This window comes from Acipenser ruthenus, chromosome 26 (genome assembly GCF_902713425.1).
Source record: "Acipenser ruthenus chromosome 26, fAciRut3.2 maternal haplotype, whole genome shotgun sequence".
Classification (NCBI taxonomy): Eukaryota; Metazoa; Chordata; class Actinopteri; order Acipenseriformes; family Acipenseridae; genus Acipenser; species Acipenser ruthenus.
In genome coordinates, this window is record NC_081214.1 from 2,408,285 (window position 1) to 2,431,783 (window position 23,499).

The window sequence follows — 23,499 nt, forward strand, 5'->3', positions numbered from 1 at the left end:
GCTTGTGTTTGTGATAAAATAACACCGCTCTGCCACTTTTCACTGCAAACCAGGGGTCATAGACAGGCTCAAGTATCCGTCTAGACAGTCACTAGTCTAAAACAACAGGTGCTTTAAATTAGCCTTAATGCAATTACTTTTCATTTAATTGTGTAGGAGAGAAGCTGAGGGAGCACATAAACTAGATCACAGACCCAAAGTGACGGAGCACTTAATAATCACCCACAAGCTTTAGTGAATCGATAGTTCAGTCGCTCGCAGTCGTAATTAGAAACAGCTACACAATGATGCCTGCCCCCCTCCTCCCAACTTCCTCATTCAGATTGCACAATTGATCTCTCATAGTTAAATTAGTCAAGTTCTATGGAGAAGCATGTCACAATGGGATAATGACAGACCCCTCCCAAGGTGGTTAAGATTCCACACTAAGATCCTCCACCTCCCAGTGCCTCAGCTCTTACCACTATGCCATAATGCCACTCCTCTCCCAGTCCCATGTGAAGTTGAATCCCAGCTTTATCGTCTTGCATTACTGGGACCCTAAAGTACAGAACCAAGAACCAAATGTACTAGTACTGTGCCAGCTACAGAGAGGTGAAGGGGTTAAATGCCTTGGTTCAGAGGGGAGGGAGAGGGGAGTGGGGCTCACCAAGGCAGCTCTGTTAGTTTTGGCTGAGTTCCCAGCCCAGCCGTTTCCCACAGGGCCTGGATATGCAGCTCAAACAGATGCCCAGCATCCTTGCGTTTGATCTGTGGGCCGCCATGGCAACTTGCTGGAGTTTATACAGCACTGATCAGCAGGAACCATTAACAGGCAGCAGGGCCGAGCGGTTAGAGCTGAGCAACCGGGAGGGAGAGAGAGGGAAGCAGTGTGGCTCTAGTCAGAGCTGAGGGACTGGGAGGGAGAGAGGCAGTGGGGCCTAGTGGTTGGAGCCGAAGGACTGGGAGGGAGGGAGGGAAGCAGTGTGGCCGAGTGCTTAGAGCTGAGGGACTGGGAGAAAGACAGCTTCCGGCAATAGTGAAGTACAGTTTCTGGAGTTTCTGTGCTTGTTAATGAAGTGTTAACACGAAAAGAAGCAACTTCCAGGAGGTATTGCTGGTGGAGTTTCTGTAAAGAAAGAAAGCTTTAGCCTAAGGTCAAGCTCTGGGGCCCTGGTTTGTGGGTAGGGGTCAAGTTGAGGTCGGCAGGCTGTCGGACCCTGTTATAACGAGCCGGTTAAAATTAGACCAGAGGGGAGGAAGCTGACACGATTTGTATAAAGCACTTCAACTTCCTGCTGAAACAAAAGAGCTGAGGGAACCACAGCAGAGAGAGAGGGAGCGAGAGAGAGAGAGGGGGGGACTGGAGTGTGTGTTTTTGAAATAAGAAAAAAAAATGTTACCATGCTCTCTGCTTCCTGTATGAATTTCCTACGAAGCGGTGAGGCTGTTCACGTCTTCAAACCCGGGTTAGAACAAGTGCCCTGACAAGCCCCTTGAGAACCCTGCACAGTACCTGACAGACACTACAGGAGAATGCATTGTACTGCACTGCAGTGTAGGTCTATGAGAACTCAATTGCTTTAGGTTCATGGTAACATAGACATATACAAGGACCTGTCTGAAAATAGGAACAGTGCTTTACAAGAAAATGAAACATGACCCATGAAAAGAGGAATGTGTTATGATATTGCTGCAAAGGGTCATGGCAGGGTTGTAAAAGGTTACGGTCAACACCGATACTGGATGCTGGTTCCCAGCGCCTTACTTCCCCATTGCTGTTCAGTGTGAAGGAGGCTTAACCCAGCGACCTCCCAGAGACACCCAAGAAAAAATACTGTGGTTGGATTTCATGTGCCAATGAGCACTTTTCAGAGGCATATGAGGAAACCAGACAGTTACAGACGAGTCAGCCTTGGCCACAAACAAAAGCGGTTGTGACATGTTTTCGTTTGTTTTTTTTATTCGAGAACCCCCCCCCCAATAACTCACTGCAGCCCCCCCAAACAGCCACCAGATTAATAATTGGCTGGGTTTGAACTTGCAACCCACAGGTTAAAAGTCACGGCAAATCGCATGCTTCTGATTTGAACAGATTTCGATCGTGTCGTGTAACTGGGGGTTGAAGAGAAGAGTTGCGAGATACAGACCCTGCAGGCAGGCTTCCTAATCGCTGCTAATTTCAGTTGGCAGCGACGCGTGTCTCTGCAGAAAGTGGCTGCCTGCATTGCGGGCTGTGAGTTAGCTGTGCTGAGATGGAGAGCCGCTGGCACATTGGAGCAGACAGCAGCAGCAGCAGCAGCGATTGGTGAAATTAACTGCAAAGTCAGCTACTTGCGGTTTTGCCTTCCTCTTAATTTCAAGAGTTGTGTTTGAATCAGCGTTGCGCTTCGGCACTGGAGTTGGCCTCGAAAGTGTGAAGGAGCTGTTTGGAGGTGAGGTGAAGTGCGGGGGGAGGGTGGGGGTGGGGGGGTTAAGTTGTGAGAGAATTCTACAGAACTGCTAAGAAACAAACTTCCTGGCTACTACTTTAAAGTCCAGGTCAACAACGACACTCCTGTTTTGTCAACTGATGTTTTAAAGCAAGCTTGCTATCTTCTTGTTGGTCTGTTCATCTTTCTGTCTGCCTTTTAGAGACAGGTCTCTATTTTAACAATCTAAAAAGTCTTAAAAGCCTCCCCTTTTTAATTTCCGTATTAACACCACTGGTGTCCCTGCCCCCCAGATGTGATTCATTGATCTTCATCCTTACTAACATCATCTAACACAATAATAATAATAGTACAGTGCAATAAGACCAGGCTTACAATTATAGAGCCGCGATGTTAACTGTAAGATCTGCCAGGACTGTCAGGGAGATGAATTGCTTTGCTTTTCCCCCCTATTTGTGAACTCTCACTATCACTCTTTCTCTTTCTAATGCCCCCTCTCTCTCTCTCTCTCTCTCTCTCTCTCTCTCTCTCTCTCTCTCTCTCTCTCTCTCTCTCTCTCTCTCTCTCTCTCTCTCTCTCTCTCTCTCTCTCTCTCTCTCTCTCTCTCTCCTCTCTCTCTCTCTCTCTCCCTCTCTCCCTCTCTCTCTAGGCCATCGCTGCGGACTGTAAGCGGGTCACGGTGCTCAAGTATTTCCTGGAAGCGCTCTGTGGACAAGAAGAGCCTCTGCTGGCATTCAAGGGTGGAAAATATGTGTCGATGGCAACCGTCCCAGACACCATGGGAAAGGAAACGGGAAGCCAGGAGGGAAAACAAGCCGACAATCAGGTGGGGGGGGTGATGGGTGAGCGTGCAGGGGAGGAGGGGGGGTGATGGGGTGAGCGTGCAGGGGAGGAGGGGGGGTGATGGGTGAACATGCGGGGGGAGGAGGGGGGGGGTGATAGGTAATGGATTGTGCGTGGAGCTAACAGGCTAGTAATGGATTGTGAGGCTGCAGGACTGGGAAGGCTGGGGTTGAGAGCTGGGAGTTCAGTGGGACTGGGAAGGCTGGGGGGTGAGAGCTGGGAGTTCAGTGGGACTGGGAAGGCTGGGGGGTGAGAGCTGGGAGTTCAGTGGGACTGGGAAGGCTGGGGGGTGAGAGCTGGGAGTTCAGTGGGACTGGGAAGGCTGGGGGGTGAGAGCTGGGAGTTCAGTGGGACTGGGAAGGCTGGGGGGTGAGAGCTGGGAGTTCAGTGGGACTGGGAAGGCTGGGGGGTGAGAGCTGGGAGTTCAGTGGGACTGGGAAGGCTGGGGGGTGAGAGCTGGTTCAGTGGGACTGGGAAGGCTGGGGGGTGAGAGCTGGTTCAGTGGGACTGGGAAGGCTGGGGGGTGAGAGCTGGTTCAGTGGGACTGGGAACGCTGGGGGGTGAGAGCTGGGATTTCAGTGGGACTGGGAAGGCTGGGGGGTGAGAGCTGGGAGTTCAGTGGGACTGGGAAGGCTGGGGGGTGAGAGCTGGGAGTTCAGCGGCAGGATAAAGTTGATGCCCGAGACTCTGCAGTGTGTTTTCGTTTCCAAGAGAGGGGCCTCACTGCTGCACGTACAGGAAAGGGTCGCGACCCCTAGAGGACTGTGTGGAAAACAGAGCTCTCTCTCTCTCTCTTTCTCTCCCCCCCCCCCCCCCCCCTCTCACATCCTCATGTCATCGAGTTGCTGGCAGCGGCAGTGCTTCACACACAACTGTGCCCTTCGCATGCTCTCTCTCTAACTTTCTCACTCTCACCCCCCTCCTTAACATGCAAGCTTTATCGGTAAACAAATGTATACGTTTCTGTTATATTTAAAAGTGTTCTCTATCGCTCCTTCCTTTGCATATCCCTCCCCTCTCTTTTCCTCTTTCCTTCCCTTATCTGAATCTGACGATAGCGTGGCCGGGAGGCTGCAGTGTGGGGGTGGTTGGGCAGCTCTCCACCGCTTCGCACAGCTATGCGGAACAGCCCGCGCTTCAGCCCCGTCACATCGCTTCGGTCCCTTGCGCTCCTTGTTTGTTTGTGGAAGGCAGGGGGGTTGACGAGTTCATTAAGGGAAAGTTAATCTCGCTTCCAGCTAAGCTGTGACATTGTTGAGAGCTGGGGGGGGGGGAGGAAGTGCTGGACTGTGACGTCAGCGGATAGGCCGACTCGCGCCCAATGTAGACACGGACCGGACCTGTTGGCAGCATCCCATAACTGGGGGCCTGAATGCTTGCCCTCAAGGGACCTTTGCAGCCCGGGGTCTCCTTTCACCCAGCTCCTGATTAACCCCTTCTCCTCTGGAGCATTCGGAGGCCTCCAGTGTGCTGTGGGCTTGTAAAGAGAGTGGACGTTAAAGGGCTCGGGGCTCCCCAATTCTGTTCTCAAGGCTGCTGAATTCTGTCTATGCTGCAGACCCCCAAGTCAGCCCCCCATCTCCCTATAGCCCTGGTGCCTTATAAAGGAAAAGGAAAGAGCATTGCTCGTAGCTTGAGTGGTGCAGCTGGCTGGTGAGGTGTGTGCATTAATGCAGCCTGGAGAACTCGTCAGCATTAATCACAAGCTTCCTGTTACCTTGCCGTGACCTCGCTCCGCTCCCCCAAAGCACTTTCTCTCACTTTTACACACTGACACTCCTTCACTCACTCACTCACTCCTGGTGGTAGAGTTGCAGGTGGTGCTCTGATGGAGGGTTGTGAGCGGTGATGTGATTGGTTGGGGGTTTGTGAGCGGTGCGCTGATTGGTTGGAGGGTTGTGAGCGGTGTTCTGATTGGTTGGGGGGTTGTGAGCGGTGCTCTGATTGGTTATGTGTTTGTACCCCTCTCAGGATGAGGACGTGCTGGTTGAAGCGATGGAGGAGGACTCTGAGTCGGACGCCAGCGGCAGCGAGGATGATTTCCGAGAGCTGAGAGCACGCAAGCATGCCCTGACTGTGAAAGTGGCGGAGCAGCAGAGGAGACGAGACAAGATCCAGGTGGGGCCATACTGCACTGTAATGACCTTCCCTGGGTCCTGTAACTTTATAATGACCTTCGCTGGGCACTATAGCTTTATAATGACCTTCGCTGGGCACTATAGCTCCAGAATGTTGCATCTCAGTAGATCCTGAGATAAACACATTTACCAATAAATCAATAAAAAAAATGGAATTGGCAAGTGTTTAGTAGATAGATAGATTGAGCTAATAGATACAGGTGAGTGTTTGATAGGTAGATTGAACTAATAGATACAGGTGAGTGTTTGATAGATAGATTGAGCTAATAGATACAGGTGAGTGTTTGATAGATAGATTGAACTAATAGATACAGGTGAGTGTTTGATAGATAGATTGAGCTAATAGATACAGGTGAGTGTTTGATAGATAGATTGAGCTAATAGATACAGGTGAGTGTTTGATAGATAGATTGAGCTAATAGATACAGGTGAGTGTTTGATAGATAGATTGAGCTAATAGATACAGGTGAGTGTTTGATAGATAGATTGAGCTAATAGATACAGGTGAGTGTTTGATAGATAGATTGAGCTAATAGATACAGGTGAGTGTTTGGTAGATAGATAGATTGAGCTAATAGATACAGGTGAGTGTTTGATAGATAGATTGAGCTAATAGATACAGGTGAGTGTTTGATAGATAGATTGAGCTAATAGATACAGGTGAGTGTTTGATAGATAGATTGAGCTAATAGATACAGGTGAGTGTTTGATAGATAGATTGAGCTAATAGATACAGGTGAGTGTTTGATAGATAGATTGAGCTAATAGATACAGGTGAGTGTTTGATAGATAGATTGAGCTAATAGATACAGGTGAGTGTTTGATAGATAGATTGAGCTAATAGATACAGGTGAGTGTTTGGTAGATAGATAGATTGAGCTAATAGATACAGGTGAGTGTTTGATAGATAGATTGAGCTAATAGATACAGGTGAGTGTTTGATAGATAGATTGAGCTAATAGATACAGGTGAGTGTTTGATAGATAGATTGAGCTAATAGATACAGGTGAGTGTTTGATAGATAGATTGAGCTAATAGATACAGGTGAGTGTTTGATAGATAGATTGAGCTAATAGATACAGGTGAGTGTTTGATAGATAGATTGAGCTAATAGATACAGGTGAGTGTTTGATAGATAGATTGAGCTAATAGATACAGGTGAGTGTTTGATAGGTAGATTGAACTAATAGATACAGGTGAGTGTTTGATAGATAGATTGGTTGATCTAATAGCTGGATAATGAGATTGGAGAGTGGATAAATCCCCTTGCCCACAGGCCCCCTCTCCTCTCCTCTCCTCTCCCCTCCTCTCCCCTCTCCTGGTTAACAGGGCCCAGGGCGCCACACCGGATAGCTCTCCTCCATTTCGCAGCCTTGAACCCCTTCCAGGCACAGCTGTCTGGCCAGATGTGCACGCCTCTCCTGCAGGGACCGGCCTGGCAGTAAAAGAGGAGAAGGAGAAAGAGAAAGAATGAGAGAAAGACTCTGCACATGTGTGACAGTGTGTGCATAAGAATAAGTGTATGTGCCCTCCAGATATTGGCTAGCTGCCCGCAGTAAAACTGGGCCTCACTCTATTAAAGATTGAGGGATAGAGAGAGATAAAAGCAGATTGATAGATAGACATGAATAGAGAGAGAGGTGGATAGGTGTGTGCCCTCCAGCTATTAATTAATTGCCAAGCCTGTAAATTCAAGTTGAATATTTATGTTCTGATTACCAGCAGATTCAATACATTATTGTATGTAAATCACTACTGTACTGGAGATCTGAGAGCCAGCACATTCAATCCATCTAGTGTGGAGAACTTAGTACTGTACTGGGGATCTGAGAACCAGATAATTCAATACAGTCTACTATAGAGAACTCAGTACTGTACTGGGGATCTGAGAACCAGCTAATTTAATACAGTCTACTATAGAGAACTCAGTACTGTACTGGGTATCTGAGAACCAGCAAACTCAGTACAGTCTACTACAGATAACTCTCTACTGTATTGGGGATCTGAGAACCAGCAAACTCAATACAGTCTAGTATAGAGAACTCAGTGCTGTACTGGGGATCTGAGAGCCAGCTAATTCAATCCATCTAGTACAGAGAACTCAGTGCTGTACTGGGGATCTGAGAGACAGCTAATTCAATACAGTCTAGTATAGAGAACTCAGTGCTGTACTGGGGATCTGAGAACCAGCAAACTCAATACAGTCTAGTATAGAGAACTCAGTGCTGTACTGGGGATCTGAGAACCAGCAAACTCAATACAGTCTAGTATAGAGAACTCAGTGCTGTATTGGGGATCTGAGAGCCAGCTAATTCAATACAGTCTAGTATAGAGAACTCAGTGCTGTACTGGGGATCTGAGAGCCAGCTAATTCAATACAGTCTAGTATAGAGAACTCAGTGCTGTACTGGGGATCTGAGAACCAGCAAACTCAATACAGTGTAGTATAGAGAACTCAGTGCTGTACTGGGGATCTGAGAGCCAGCTAATTCAATCCATCTAGTACAGAGAACTCAGTGCTGTACTGGGGATCTGAGAGCCAGCTAATTCAATACAGTCTAGTATAGAGAACTCAGTGCTGTACTGGGGATCTGAGAGCCAGCTAATTCAATACAGTCTAGTGTAGAGAACTCAATACTTTACTGGGGATCTGAGAACCAGCTAACTCAATACAGTCTAGTGTAGAGAACTCAGTGCTGTACTTTCCTTGGGGCTGTCCACACGCAGTCCTGAAGGACCCCTCCTCTCGCACACACACACACACACTCACACAGACAGGCTGGCGGTGCCTGTAACAGTATCAGAGAGCAGGCACCTGGTCCTCCCTGCCTCAGCTGTGGGGTCTGGGGTCAGCCTCACTCTACCTCCTGCTAAATCACTGCTGCTTTTTTTTTTTAGCCCTAATTGTGCTGGCCGGGCCCCTTGGCTGCCAACACTGACTCACTTAACAGGTTGGAAACTGGTCTGCTGATTACAATTTATAACTATCATTAATATCCCAGCGTGTTCTCCTTTTTTTTTTTTTTTTCTTTTAATACAAATCGTATACTGGGGTTTTAGATTCATTTTTGGGCTGGAGCCCGTTCTGTACGGTCCTTAGAGACAGACAAGACTGGCAGGCAAATGCAGGGGCCAGCCTCCCCAGCAAGCAGTGGGCTCAACTGGGTCCTCATCTTGTCGGGTCAGACCAGAGAGAGTAGAAAAAATACAAACTTTTCAGCTCGGATCATTTACGGAGCATTTAACTAAAGTGAAACATACAGCAAATAACAGCCTGAATGATAAAATATTAATAATGGTATTAGTTTCATTGTAAAGTGCTGTACAACCAAAAAAAAAAAAAAACACAGTTAAAAGTTACAGAAAATGACTACTAAAGCCCTGTAAAAGTGTAGGGCAGCACAAGCATTGTAGCAGCGTTACAGGAAATAATAAACACTTTGGTAAATATTGCAGTAGCATGATATCTGTGATTGAGAAAGGGGTTTCAGGGGTTGGTGTGCTGTACATACTTCCGCAACACAGCTTACATAATTTGTTATTTTAAACATCCTGACGTCAGAACGAAACCCGTGAAGTTATCTTAACACAAGATACGAGCGACGTGTCGGGGGAACAGGAACAGCCAGTGACAGCATGCGAAGCCTGCTCAGGTCACCACTAGAATGCTCTAATAATAGAAAAAACACATGTTTGTGTACAATGAAAAAAAAACAAAAAAACGTGGGGGAACAAGTTCACCTTGTCTTGACTGTACTGTGCTGCTCATACTTATGCCAAAGGACACACGTCATCCTCATCCGCTCGGATTGAGAAGCATTCTCTGAATTTGAGAAGAACAGCAAAAATGTTGCATTGAATGTTATGTGAAACTTTACCAGATGTCGTAGAGCTTTAGAACGATGGTCTCTATCTTGGCACAGTGCCATAGTGAGCATCACTCGAGTGTCTGCGACCCTCGTTGGCGCTGATTACTGAACGGGCAGGGGGTGGGGGGGTCTCGTCTGAAGGTGCCTGCCCCCCTCGCTCCCTCGCCCACGGTGTCTGGGAGGAAGTGCTGGTCAGCTGCGTACGTGTCTCAGCGGCAGGACTCATAGGAGAGGTCAGGGCTGGGCAAGGCAAGGCGCAGGAAACCAGCAAGACATTAACTGCAAGAGGAAAGCAGGGGAGACGGACTTAACCCCTTCAGAACCAGGCTTCAACACACTGGACGAGACGCAACTTTAGCTTAGTGTTGCCCGGTGGCATTGAAATATATGTATGTACGGTATATTAAAAATACACGATCAGAGGATTGAAGCTGGCAGACATAACCCCTTCAGCACCAGGCATTGACACACGATGCAAGACCATGCCTAAAATCACACTTCACAGTCTTAACACTCTGAAAGCACAGATTTCCTCACACATAGTGGGACATGCAGACACGTTCAAACGCTCTCACACACCTCTCTCTACTCTGCTGATCTCACGCCCCACATTCCAGCCTGCCCCCGAATCTAGTTCCTAAAATACTCTGGACTCTTTTTAATTATATTGTCTCCTGGTTTCCACGACACACATCCCACCCCCCCCCCTCAGTTCCTGAGAAGCCCGACACACAGTGAAACCTGTAACCGTCTAAATATAGCAGCCGCCGCCTAGCCCTGACTCCCCATTCACGCTCCCCTCTCTCTCTCTCTCTCTCGCTCTCTCTGTCCTGACTCCAGACTGGGAACAATGGGAGCCCACACCTGCCTGTGTCTGTGTGTGCTGGGGCGCTGCCAGCCTGCGACGTGCTCACCAGTATCACTCCTCTCTGGGGACTGTCGAGCCCCCCCCCGCTTCCACCCTCGAGCCATGAACACACACACACACGCACATCCCTGTCTGCCTAGATACAGAGCGGTGTAGGATACTGAGCTCATACCTGCCTGTGCTGGGGCTCCCTGATCATTTTCCCTTCCTTTGTTGGGGTGGGGGTTCTGTTGAGCCTGAATATCTGCCCACCTCCTTGGTCGTGATCCATTGAGAAACACAGCCTGATGTGATGGAGCTGTGTCTGTGTGTATTACTGTGTATTCAGCATGAATTAAACTTCAATTCACAGGGCTAGGGGGTGGCTGCGGGGGGGGGGGGGTTAAATATTCTGAAGTGGTTGGGTATATCTGTCTGTATGAGCAGATTTGAACTTGTTTTTGACAGCTCTAGCTACTTGGCTACCTCACCATCGCAGGGGCATTATTGAGCAGTGGGGTTCAAACACCAGATGCTCTGGCTCCCAGTCCATCGGCACTAACCACTATAGGCAGCCCGTCTCTCTCCCTTCCTCCCAGTCCCTAACCACTGGAGCCATCGTCCCTCTCTCCCAGTCCCTCGCTCTAACCAGTAGAACCAGACCCTCCCAGTCTCTAAACTGTAACCACTAGAGCCAGCCTCCCACCCAGTCCCTCAGCTCTAACCAGTAGAACCATTCTCCCTCCCAGTCCCTCGGTTCTAACCACTAGAACCAGTCTCGCTCCCAGTCCCTCAGCTGTAACCACTAGGCCGCGCTGCCTCCTCCTCTTTGATACAGTGTCCTCAGTATTGATGCTCTGCAGCTGTTCAGACCAGCGTTGCTCTCTCTCTCTCTCTATCTCTCTCTCACAGCGGATCCAAACAGCCTCTCTCTCAGTCTCTGAGTTATCAGTCAGCCAGCCTCGGCCTGCTGGCTTGGGACACCAGAAACCTTTCAAAACTCCCCAGAAAAGAGAGTGCAGCTCTGTGTGCCTGCCTGGGTGAAGCAGCGCCATGTGTGTCCTCTCAAACCCCAATTACACGTTTGTTTGAAAGACCGTACAAACAGTCCTTTAGTCTTCCCAATAAATCCCCACCCCCACAACTAGCTATTTTGAGAAGTGAAGAATTCCACTTTTGACTTATTATCCTGTACCAGCCATCAAGAAAAAAGGAAAATCCGGGAGGATTCTACATAAAAGATTAAAAAAAAAAAAATTAAAGTATGTGATATTAAAACTTAAAACCTTTGACTGTTGTGATACGTTGGGCTGAAAATAAACTTGCCTGATTTTAATGATTACCCAAATTAACCAGACTTGGCTTCTTAAGAGCAGCAATTCTGATGTAAAAATACAATTCTGGGATAGGTGTGATTTACTGTGGAAATGAAAAGAGGCACAGTAGGTCATGCCTGTAATGCCTGTAGTGCTTTTGTAAAGTTGTGAATTTCCGTAGTTATTTGCAAACCTGAGGTAATACCGCCATTGAACAATAGTGACTTAAAACATTAGTTAAGTCACTTTTTTTTTGTTTTTAAAGAAGACAAAATCCCCAATAAGAAAAAATGAATGTCAGGTCTGTTGAGTCAGGCACACACTCAATACGCAGTGTGTGCTGAGAGCAGAGAATGCCCCCTCCCTCCCTGCTGGCAGTAAAGGGGTTAATATCAGTATGATCAGCTGGCAGGTTGCCAGGCTTGTCCTGGAAGCAGACAGCCCCCTCCCCTGCCCCCCTTTCTGAAGCCAGGGGTTCTGCAGCTTTCTCTTCACACAAACACAAATAAATCTGGAGAGTCGGCCGCAGTGTTTGAAAAGAAGCGCAGTTCACTTCCCCTTTGGGGGGGTGTTTGGCACAGTCTCCAGTGACCTTGCTCTCGCTAGCTAGCTAGCTCGCCTGCTCACTCTCCTCTCATCCTCCTCCCTCCCTTCATTTCAGTCTTATCTATCTATCTCGTATCTAATAGTATCCCCATTTCCCTCTCCCCGCTTATCCCCCTTTTTTTCTTACCATGCTGTGTCTGTCCCACTCTCATTCCTCACCCCCTCTCTCTCATCCTCTTGTTCTCCCATTCTTCCTCCCCTCTGATTCTATCCCCTCCTCACTCCTCTCATCCTGTTATCCCTCTCTCCGGGATCTCAGGGAGACGTGACATCCAGCACAGGCATCTTGTCCGCTGCCAGCAGATCTGCCGGGTAGAAGCTGGGAAAAAAACTGCAAAGGACAAAAATAAAAATAAAAACCCTTTCACCCACACAAACACACACATACTGACACACACACACACACACAGACACAGACAAACTCCCCTTCCACACACTCACTGACACAGACAGACGCGGGGACGCACGTGCGGAGTCACAGACATACAGTTCTGCACAAAGTACCAGCTCCAGGACACCTTGGTTAGTGCTCCCTGTTGAGATGTTGAGACGAGAGTATGAACTCTGCTTGTTCTTTAGAGTTTAAGCAGAATGTTTTAAAAGTTGGTTTTACCTTGTGTGGACAGATTTTTCCTTGGTGGAAATGTAAGACGTAATTAATTGGTTTAGAGGTGAGAGATCTATCAAGTAACTACACTACAGTGATACTGCTCAAGTAGACATTTCAACTTTCAAAAAGACAGGAGTCTAACAGTCTTGCTGGATCTCAGATCCCCTCACCCCCCAGTACCGAGTCCTCTAGACACAACATGATTATTGAGTTTGCTGGCTGTCTGACCCCCGTGCAGTACTGCGTTCTCTGTACCGTGTTTGTGTTCCAACAGCATGGGGTAAGCAAGCCACCACACAATGTTGCTATTGTTTTATTTGGTTTTATTGCAGTGTGTTGTATTGCTGCTGTTGTGTCAGACAGACTGAGAGCCGGGTTGTGTTGATACAGACACATTGAGATTACCCACCTCCTCTTGTGCTGTGCGTTGTGCTGCTACAGCACATTGAGATTACCCCCCTCCTCTCTAACGCCCCCCCCCCTGTGTGTGCTGTGTTGTATTGCAGGCAGTGCTGCAGCCCTGCAGGCAGCTGGAGATTGAGATCACTCCCGTGTTCCTGGTCCCCGACACCAACGGCTTCATTGACCACCTGAACGGCCTGGCCAAGCTGCTGAGCTGCAAGGCTTACATACTGGTGGTGCCCCTCATCGGTGAGTGCAGCACAGCCTGGCACAGCCAAGCTTTCATTTACTGCGCTGTTTGTAAATGCTCTCCGAGACAATGTGCTAAGCAGCCCGCTACTATTTACACTACTGTTTGACCTGTAACTAAAAGTTAAAAGGGGTTGTGTTGTAAGGTTTTACATGATCTGTCATTAACAATTTTATCATTTTGATCCCTGTTTGCAATTGGTTGTTCTTTCTAAAAAGTGATGAGAGAGGGAGAGAGAGAGAGAGAGAGAGAAGAAAAAAAAGCCATCCTGCTCCCAGGCTCTGCGTTGTGTTGGTAAACTGCGTATCTTGCAGGACTGGCTGGGGCTGTGGGGGGTCTGGCTGAAAAGGAAGGAGGGAGGGAGAGATTGAGAGAAAGAGGGACAAGAGTCACAGCCACCCAAAGAGAAGGGAGAGAGGGAGCTGTGCATTCCCTGCAAAAAGATTCGATTCCCTGTCCCAGAGACTAGGTACCCTGTTCAGGACAAGGGTGAGGTTACAGGGTCAAGTTCGTGGCTGATCAATAACAGTGGTGGGTTACTGGAGGAAGGCAACAATACTGTCCAAAGTCGCAGTGTTTGCCTCCCAGGTGCAATACACAATGAAATGCGGTGTAGTTTTAAACATGCCCCAAGCTCCGTGTCACTTTTAAACCAGGCTGCTCTCGCTGCACCAGACTGCTTGAGTAGCACCGGGAGAAGAGAGAGGGTGAGAGAGCTTTCAAAGCGCTCAAACAAAAAACATTACACTTAATTTGTTTATAGTAAAACAAAACAGAGGAAGGACTGGCAGTTTAATAGGGAAGCACTAATCCTGCCACAGTGATGGATCAATTAACACCAGCAGGGGGGCAGCCTGCTCGCCTCTCAGCTCCTTATTTAAAGAGGCAGAGAGAGGCGGTTCGTACCAATGCCTGCAGTGCTACCCGACTCCCTGCAGTCCATAACTAAGCAGCTAAGGCTGGGCATCAGTTTGAGTCTGGTCAAACCTTTGCAATGGCCCCAGTTTCCTCACTGCCTGTACCCTTCGATGATCCAGGAGTTGGGTGAGCTGGGGCAGAGGGAAGGAGAGTATTGCTGTATATCGGGGAGGTGGGCTGGGACGCGAACGCTAGTTTCTCGGTGTTGATCGGTTGGTTCCCCTCCCCTGTCTGTGCCCGCAGTGATCACGGAGCTGGACGGGCTGGCACGGGGGCAGGAGACGGAGTACCGCACTGGCAGCCACGCCCGGCAGGTTCAGGAGCACGCCCGCAGTGCCATCAGCTTCCTGGAGCGCGGGTTCGAGAACAGAGAGCCCTGCCTGAGAGCTCTGACCAGCCGGGGGAATGAGCTGGAGTCCATCTCCTTCCGCAGCGAGGACCCTACGGGACAGCAGGTACAGCGAGGGCCTGTATAGGACTGGGGGAGCGACAGGGGACAAGCAGGACTAGGACTTCTATAGGGAAAGGTGTGGTGGGGCTGTGTGTATGACTAGAGTTCTGTAGGGGACTTAGAATAGTGTATGGGAAGGGCTTCTATAGGTGACACAACAGGATTGGGGTTCAGTAGGGGAATGTCTAGTGTATAGGGAGGGGTTCTATATGGGACTGGGAGTATAGGACTAGGGTTCTTTAGGGGACCTTGTGCACCACAGAACTCGCCCCCTCATACACTACAGAGTATTAGACTAAGGGTTCTATAGGCGACTCAGCAGGACTGGAGTTCTAGAAGGGAATGTATAGTTATGAGAGGGGTTCTTTCGGGGACTAGGAGTGTAGGACTAGCAATTCTGTAAGGGAAGCTGCAGCATTTTACAATGAAGGCGGCTGGCCTGTCTGTTTCTGAGTCCTGCCTGTCTGTGCCGTCCCAGGGAAACAACGATGACCTCATCCTGTCCTGCTGCCTGCACTACTGCAAAGACAAAGCCAAGGACTTCATGCCCACTCAGAAAGGTAACGCTCCAGGGACCACCCACAGGGAGAGGCAGCAGCACAGCTGCACTCAACCAGGGCTGAGAGCAGCTCTCCGGGAGCATCCAGCCGTGATGCACAGGGTGGAGTCTTAGCCAGGCTTGACGGAGAGCAACCATCCAGGCATGATGCTTTGTTGCGGTTGCACATGAACTGGTTATAGTTTTGGTTGTGTGTACAGTGGTTTGTGTTGGGCGTTTTATTTCCTTTGTTTCTTTTGCATGCTTGATACAGTGTATTGGGTACAGTATGTTTTGTCGTCAATCCAGCGCTATTCACAAGCTCCTAAATCCATCAAAACATTTAATGGGGGGGGGAGAGAGAGAGAGAGAGAGAGAGAGATAAAATTCCAGCCAGGTGCAGACACCTGCACAGACATGAAAAGTGCAGAGCCATTGTAGGACTGTGCATCAGCACCTTAAACTGGTATTAAACAGTATTGAAATGGACTCTGTGTGTTTGCCAGTTGTATGCAGTTAAACAGGGTATAAGTTGAAGCACACACACACACACACAGATGGCAGCTGGCTGCGGTGTGACTGTTTTTTGATCAGCGTTTCCCTTCCCACTGTGGGAAACCCCTTTCCCCTGCCTGCCTGCAGAGCAGATTAACCTGTCACTTAGTGTGTGCGACTCTGTCAGCCCCGCTTACCCTGCACACCATGACGCAGCATGGCTCTGCACACTGCGTCTGGACTTCAACACAGTGCTGTCAAAACACTGGGGGAAGGGGGGTTCTGAGTGCTGTGACGTTGCAGTGTGGGGGAAACCGTGCCCAGAGGCTGGTTCTGTTTGAGGAAAGAACCACCAGCGGATGCATGGAGAGGTTCCATTCCTCCCGTCAGGATAGGGATTTTCTTAAGTGCAGGGCACTGTTCCCTTTGCTTGAGTTATTTAAAGAATGAGAGTTTTGATAGATTCAGTTGTTCACAAATCTGTTGTCGGCCTAGATTCATGCAAACAAATCTTTATTTTATTCCAAAAAAAACTTTCTCTATCCAACTCACGATGAGAGCCCACAGTATACTGTTGCCCAAAAACTTTTTTTCTGCAGTAGTAAAAGTTTTAGAGGTGCATCACACCACAAAATACGTCCCAAAGGGTTCATTCCAGGTGGCTGACACGGTTCCTGTGATGTGTGCTGTGCCTGAGCTCCGGGCTGTCTAACTAGACTTTGCACTGGCAGCTGTCGGCTCAGCATGCTTTGCAGTGGCAGTTGTACTGTAAAGAATACCTCTGCAGTATGTACTGTGCCTGCTAGCTAACTGCACTGGGCTGACAGGCTGCCTGCTTGCCTGCCAGCTCTCTTCAAAAACACTGTGCAGCACAGCAGGAGCGGCAGCCATGTGTCTGTGACTGTACAGAGCGGGTATGTGCAGTTTCACCCACTCCAGCTTTTACTACGAGCTTCATGAGCCACAGTGCACAGGTAACAAGCTCAGGTGTGTCTTAATAAACTTATAGTAAAACCAGGAACTGCTGTGCAATGGGAGTCTTTGTTTTTATCCCTGGAGGACCCATGATGAAAACTAAAATTTTGCTCTTGTGCAGACTTATTTAATCCACTTTCTTAAAGTGATCCCAAGATGATCCTGCGCTGGTTGGGTTTGCTTGTGATAGTTTGTGATGCTGTCTTTTTTTCCCCTCTCTCTCTCTCCTCCCTCTCTCTCTCTCTCTCTCTCTCTCTCTCTCTCTCTCTCTCTCTCTCTCTCTCTCTCTCTCTCTCTCTCTCTCTCTCTCTCTCTCTCTCTCTCTCTCTCTCTCTCTCTCTCTCTCTCTCTCTGATTCCAGACGAGCCCATTCGTCTGCGCAGGGAGGTGGTTCTGCTGACGGACGACCGGAACCTGCGAGTGAAAGCGCTGACCCGAAACGTGCCTGTCCGGGACATCCCAGCCTTCCTCAAGTGGGCCAAAGTGGGATGAAACCAGAGCGGGCGGGCCAGCAGCGCACGGGAGAAGATACGACACAAATGAATTCCTCTGAGCGAAAAACAAATGACAAACAAGAGAAAGAGGGAGTGAAAGAAGAGAGAGAGGGAGGGAGGGAGGGAGGGAGTTTAGATTGAAGGGATCTGTTAAAAGAGGCTTTACTGTAAGTTCCTCTATAATAGAAATGACCTCTCTCTCGACCTAACAACCTTTTAGATTGCAATGAAACTCAAGATGATGATGATGATGATGGTGATGAAGATTTGTGGCTAGGCAACCACAGCACTGAGTTAAGCTGCAGCGTGAGTGAGTGAACGCAGCCACAGGATGGTAACCCACTGAAGCCACAGATAAGGGAGGGAGGGGTCCGAGTCGCGTGGCCCAGAGTGGAGTGGAATTGAGAGAACGAGGGAAGGCTTGGTTGGTTTTGGTTTTGGTTTTGTGAATGTGAGTGGGGGCTGTCCTGTCCAGATGCTCTCTGGTGACCCCAATATTTTTTTTTTTTTTTTTTTTTTTTTTACTCACCTCTTGTGACTTTCTTGCTTGTTTACGTTTCAGGCGCAGTGCGGTTCGTCACGTGTGTCTCGCCTGCCTTTATCTCCCTGAATTCAGTGGTATCCGAAATTGTTGTTTTTAAAAGTTTACTGATTATTCTGCCCGAAGAGTGCACAGACTGAAAAGCAGTCTGTGGGGTGCATTGAAAGCGATTCTAAGACATGGTGGCACACGGGTCTCCTAGTCTCTCTCTGGCATTAAGATCTGGGACGTGGAGCTGTCTTTGACTCCATCTAACTAATGAATTCCTACTCCTGACTCCACGGCCCCTAAAGACTATAAAGGATTCAATATGCCTAGAAAACTACAGTTCCCATAATTCCTTTCTGCACTGAAGACCAGGGGCTGGGGTATTTAAACCGAGGGGGGTGGGTACCATTTCAAGGTTCATGCTCGATGCATTCTGTTTTAAAGTGGGGGTGGGGGTGGGGGTTCTGAAATGGGTAGCTGTTTCCCATGTAGACAGTGCTAACTGTACTGTATACAGCTTTTACGGTAGATCTGTATGTCTTGTGCATCTGTGAGCTGGCTGTTTTTCTTTTTTCTTTTGGTTTTGATAAGCATGACAGTGGAAGCCTGTGAGCTCCATGTTATACAAAGTTTTTGCTAAAAAAAAAATATATATATATATATATATATATTATTTAGCAATTTTATAGTTTGCTGTTATTTATTTTTATTTTTATTTTTTATGCTGTAATATATGGATTTTTTATTAAGAATTATTTTTGTCTGGGTGTTTTTGTTGGAGGGACGGTGCTTTGGCCTCCATTCTTGCAGGGAGGCTGGGTAAGAAGTCATTGAAAGTGGTATCTTTTACAGAGCACTGGCCTGGCTCCACCTGGGTAAACCACAGCTCCACGGGAGTGACATTACTTCAAGGATCCTTGCAAAAATGGAGGACAGATGCATGAATAAAAACTAAGAACTTGTTAACCAATTGGAACAACGGACTGCCCAACCCATAGTCTCAACTCTGTAGTTGTAAATAACTAATGAACTAACTGACTAACAAGACCTGCTGGCCAGGGATGATGGGGATCTGCAGCCAGTGTAGCTGATGAAGAAAGTTTATTTTGAAGGAGCAGACATTGCGTGTGCTGAATCTGAAGGCATGCTTGGTCTGTCTGCAGCCGTCTCGGAGACATATAAAGAAGACCGCTCTGACGCTCCTCAATGGCTTTTTCCAGAGCTGTTTGTTCACTCCAGCTGGCTCCGGCACTTGCTTTTTCACGTCTGCAGAATCTCAGGTAGCGCAGTCAGCCACCAGCTCAGCCCAGGCTCTGACAGCTGTTTGCAGCCTGAAACGGCAAGATCCATAGCTCTGCTTCCACAAACTCTCACTATGTGGGTGTGCCGTTTACCACGCAGGACCTTTTCTGGAGTTGCAGAACTCCACTTCCCCCAGTGGAGCCACCACATACATGCCCGAAAAATGTCCAGATTTCCAACTCATCCGCAACCCAGTTTGTTCAACTGCCTGGCAAACAAAGCCTAACAGTCCTGGGTTTTGATTCAGCAACGAACTATTGTAAATATTTGACTGTTTAAATCATTATTGGGGTGGAAAAAAAATAAATAAATCCTTCTGATATGAAATATTTTGATAAATTGAGGCTATTCTTAATCTGTGTGCATCATCGGACTAAAACACAATTTAAATAAGTTGATGCTTTTCATTACTCTCTTTATAAAAACCTGGGCTCTTTCCGAGCGGGCTGATCTACAATGAGATCCATTCAGCACCACTGAACACCCCAGCACACTTTGGAGCTGCCCAGGTACGTTGCTGAACAGCCGATCACACTGATGGAGCAGCTCTGTGCACGCCTTCCACAGGTCAGGGTCCCCTGAACCCGTGGACACTGAATACCAGGACCTTTGGCATTTGCTGGTTTACGATGCTGAGTCTGCGGAGTGTGCCAGCAGGGACGGGAGCCAAGGAGGGGGTCTGGTTTCAGGACTGATAGCCGATCACGTCAGGCACAGACCCGCCCTGCCTGTCACAGAGGTTCTTCTTCCTGAATCTAACTCTCTATTAGGACATGTCTGACCAGGCTAGCTGGAATGGGCATGCGTGTGAATCAAAGACCTCCGTGGCACATGGCTATTTCAGGAAACTTTTTTTCAGTTGTTGTTGAAACTAGTTTGTTGGCTTTATTGTTATTTTTTTTTCAAACCATTTTCCTAATATGCAGTTTAAGCAATACAATCAGACTGAGGAATATTGGGGGGTTGTTGTCGTGATGCACCTTATATTTGTGACCTACAGCAGGGGTACTTTGTCAGGAGCCAGAAAAATCACCAAAGATTTATATATAAAACTTACGTTTTAATTGACTTACTCCATACTTTAAATAAAGCAGGAGTAGATATTGGTATCAATACATTGATATTAGGTAGCCTGTAGATTTAAAAAGGTATTGAGTAAAGAAATGCAGTTTTAAAGTAGAGTTTCAGTTGCTAACTGTTAACGAGTGCAAGTACAGGTGTGGTCAGCCTGTGCAGTTTATCTTGAAGTGCAGTCCTGTAGTGTCGATGGGGACTGGCCTTTAACATACCCCTTATAGCGCATCAGTTAAACGCTCTATAAATACAGACGTCAGCTCTACTTTTGTTTTTTTGGGGTTTTTTTTAAAGACATTTTAAGACTTTATTCTCATGTTTCCTTTAGATAGAGAACATTTATAAGCAATACAAAAAGAGCTAAGTTCGAGGGCCTAGCGACATTTCAGTTCACAGAGGATGATGCGTACTGTACATATGTTTTCTAATTCAAGACGTTTTTAGTTTAGATGTTTTCTGTGTGTTTATTTTTCTATTTAAAATGCTGCAAAGAGCATTTCTGTTGCATGTGTTATAAGGTGGTTCAGAGAGCTGGAGCTTGAGGAAGTCCGTTCTTTTTCCTGCTTGTTAAAGACGAGGAAAGCAGATTGAAGCACAGATGCTTTGTAGTGATAGCAGCTGGGACTGGCTATTGTCAACGTCTTACCTCATACTGGGGGCGCTTCAAACTAATTCCAACGTACTGTTCGGGGCTCTGATTTTTAAATTAAGTTTGGTGGGTTTTCAACTCCGTTTTCCGGAACTGTCATTGCCTTGTCTCTTAATAATCAACCCAACCTGCAATTCTTAGCTGCCCAGCACTGTAACCGTGGGCTGCAATGGGCTCTGTTACAATTAAAATAAACAAGAAACGCCTGCAGGATGAACTCAGGCCCAAGCCCACCATTTCAAGCGCAGGCTCTGTAAGTGATTTTTTAAGCGAGTTCGAGTCAGTATCGTGGAAATGCAGCCAGCCTTGGCTCGGATGTCAGATGCCTCACTTTCAAGCATCCGTTCCAGAAGCTGTTGCTTTAGTTCTGCTTTCCTCCTCTGGACTAATATCTTATACCCGTGTTGTCCCCTGTTCTTTTACCAATGTGTCTTGACGTCATCCCAGAGTGTTCTCTTGACCGCACACCTGGATAGTTACAGAGATGAGGAACCTGCCTCCCTATGCTCACCATTCTGGCTTTATAGCCAGCTCCTTGCTGAGGTAGTTTCCTAATAAACTTCAATCCCTGCTGAGCCAGTGCGCTGCCCCTGGCTCTTTGGACCACCTTAAAAAACGAAATGCAGTGAAAAGTTGTAAAAAGTTGACCCGTGTAACCCGCTGCCCCCTCTTTGTGCAGAAGCAGAGTGTTGCTGTGTGTTCCTGCTCTTGCATGTGGTGTGTGGCGGGCTGGGTGGGGTGCGGGCTGTAATGTGGAGCAGATTTAGGTTGGGTTGGTTTTGACAGAATGCCGTTTTCGGTGCACTTAGTGTCGGGTTACGTTCAGCTGCACAGTGTAGTCCATGCTGACTGCCCTCTGACATGCTTTGCCTTGTAAATGATTTGTTTTCCTTTTATTTTTTTATTTATTATTAATAATAAAAAGGTTGGCTTTAAAAATGTTTTGTATTTTTTATTATTTTTTTTTTTATAGTGTATTTGGTTGGATTTGTTTCCCTGCTCTTCTGATTATCTTTAACCAGGGCCACTGTTCTTTAGTACACACTTTTTGAGTGGGTGGGTAGCGCGTGTGAATTTGCTGTATTGTATGTCGTGATGGGGTACATTGGCACCCCAATTCCGGGCACCTGGTAATGCCAGAGCCCTTAAAGCCCTCTGTGTAATAGGAGCTCTTGCTGTGGACAGAGAGGAGCTGGGGTTGCAGGTTTATGGCTGAGATCTAGAAAGAACAGGTGGAGAGGTCTGTAGACTAGGTGTGAATCTACAAGGTACCCTAAGTCCAGTATCATTGGCAATATCGTGTATTACTCTGATTTAGCATGTTCACTGTTAAATCAGGCGGCGATCTGAATTCGTTCCTCTGTGCTGAACCCTTTCATGCACACTGAAAAAGTAGTTTTTCCATTTCTTTCCATTGCTTTTCTATAGGGGGGGACCCTCATATGAGGTCATCATGCATTTGTATCTCATGCATTTGCATTTCACACCTGAAAGAAACAGAAAGTCGACCAATCTTAACAATTCTGCCCACGATCCCTCGACTAATGGGACCCCCTGTGTAACAGAGTCAATAGGATTCCACAGTCAGTGACAGGACACTGATTCAGCACGGCAGCAAGCCATGTACTGTCTTGAGTACAGAAGCACCTGTAATGATTGGCTGTTATCGTGCTTCTGCTGTCTAGCCTATCGTGACTGAAAGTGACCACAACACCTGATGTGCTTGATTCCTTCCTCAACACGGCAGCTACAGCCACACAGGAATTCTGGTGCCATTCCCTTAAGGACAGTCTTAAGAAAACCTCTCGGAATCTTAAATAGTTGCACAATGTTGTCAATAGTCGGAATGACCTGATAAGAAATGTTCAGCTTTTGTGATTTAAAAAAAAAAAAAACATTTTATTGCTCTTTTTTGGTGTTAAGTATAGAAAAACAAAAATTACATTTTCATTCTGGACTTTTTAAAATAAAAAAAAAATACAAAAAAGCCCACATTTTATTAAAACATAGAAAATAGAAGAAAAAAAAGTCCCACCATTTGAATTTTATACAAACAAAACATTGAAATATAAAACACTTAACATGCAATAAATACATTCATTTTTTTGTTATTAATGCAAATAAAAACAAATTTAACATTTGACTTTTTTTTTTATAGAAAAATACTGTTTTTGGTGTTGTGTATTGCAAATTACTTAAAAAAAAACTTTACAAATTTATTAACAAAAGAAAAAACTTTACAGATGTGATGGTTTATGAAAAAACTATTTAATATGTGTAATCCTGTAAAAAAATACTAGCTGTCAGCTTAAACTCCAGTGCTTTTATTTCTGTTACTGTGCTCATGCCAGTGTGCTGAGAGAGGGGAGGAGAGAGAAGCAGTGAGTTTGAGGTTCCTCTACTGAGTTAACACCCCTCAGAGTTTGGTAAGTTAATCATTTTTTATAATACAAAATAAAGTAAACAGCGTACTTCATTAGCATGACGTTACGACACCCATAGTCATATTCAGCTTGTGAAGTGAAGCGATCAAGAAGGAGCTTGATCCAGCTTGTGCTGCATCCGTATCTGCGTTCGGCTTGTATTGAGATAATCAGGCCTGTGTATGCTGCAGTCTCTTCTCTGTGTCCAGTATTCAAATAATAATTGTTACTCGAGCAACAGCCATCCCAGGAAATGTTCTTTTAAATGTATATCTTTTGTATCTTTAGAAATCCTCTAATTCGCTCCCCCGAGCTCCATGCTCTAGCTGCCAGTTAGCCATGCCATGCTACAGTAGACA

General features: G+C 47.0%; 1 protein-coding gene across 1 annotated transcript in view; it reads left to right on the forward strand.

The window, feature by feature from the left end:
- Nucleotides 1-21,656, forward strand: part of smg6 (SMG6 nonsense mediated mRNA decay factor) — a 71,074-nt gene extending 49,418 nt beyond the window's left edge. Inside the window, exons 14-19 of the mRNA XM_059001575.1 lie at nucleotides 3,061-3,237; nucleotides 5,226-5,372; nucleotides 13,147-13,291; nucleotides 14,454-14,665; nucleotides 15,140-15,221; nucleotides 17,031-21,656. Of these exons, the coding sequence (XP_058857558.1) occupies nucleotides 3,061-3,237; nucleotides 5,226-5,372; nucleotides 13,147-13,291; nucleotides 14,454-14,665; nucleotides 15,140-15,221; nucleotides 17,031-17,161 (894 nt within the window). The 3' untranslated portion in view covers nucleotides 17,162-21,656. The remainder of the gene's footprint in view (nucleotides 1-3,060; nucleotides 3,238-5,225; nucleotides 5,373-13,146; nucleotides 13,292-14,453; nucleotides 14,666-15,139; nucleotides 15,222-17,030) is intronic.
- The last annotated feature ends 1,843 nt before the right edge of the window (nucleotides 21,657-23,499 follow it).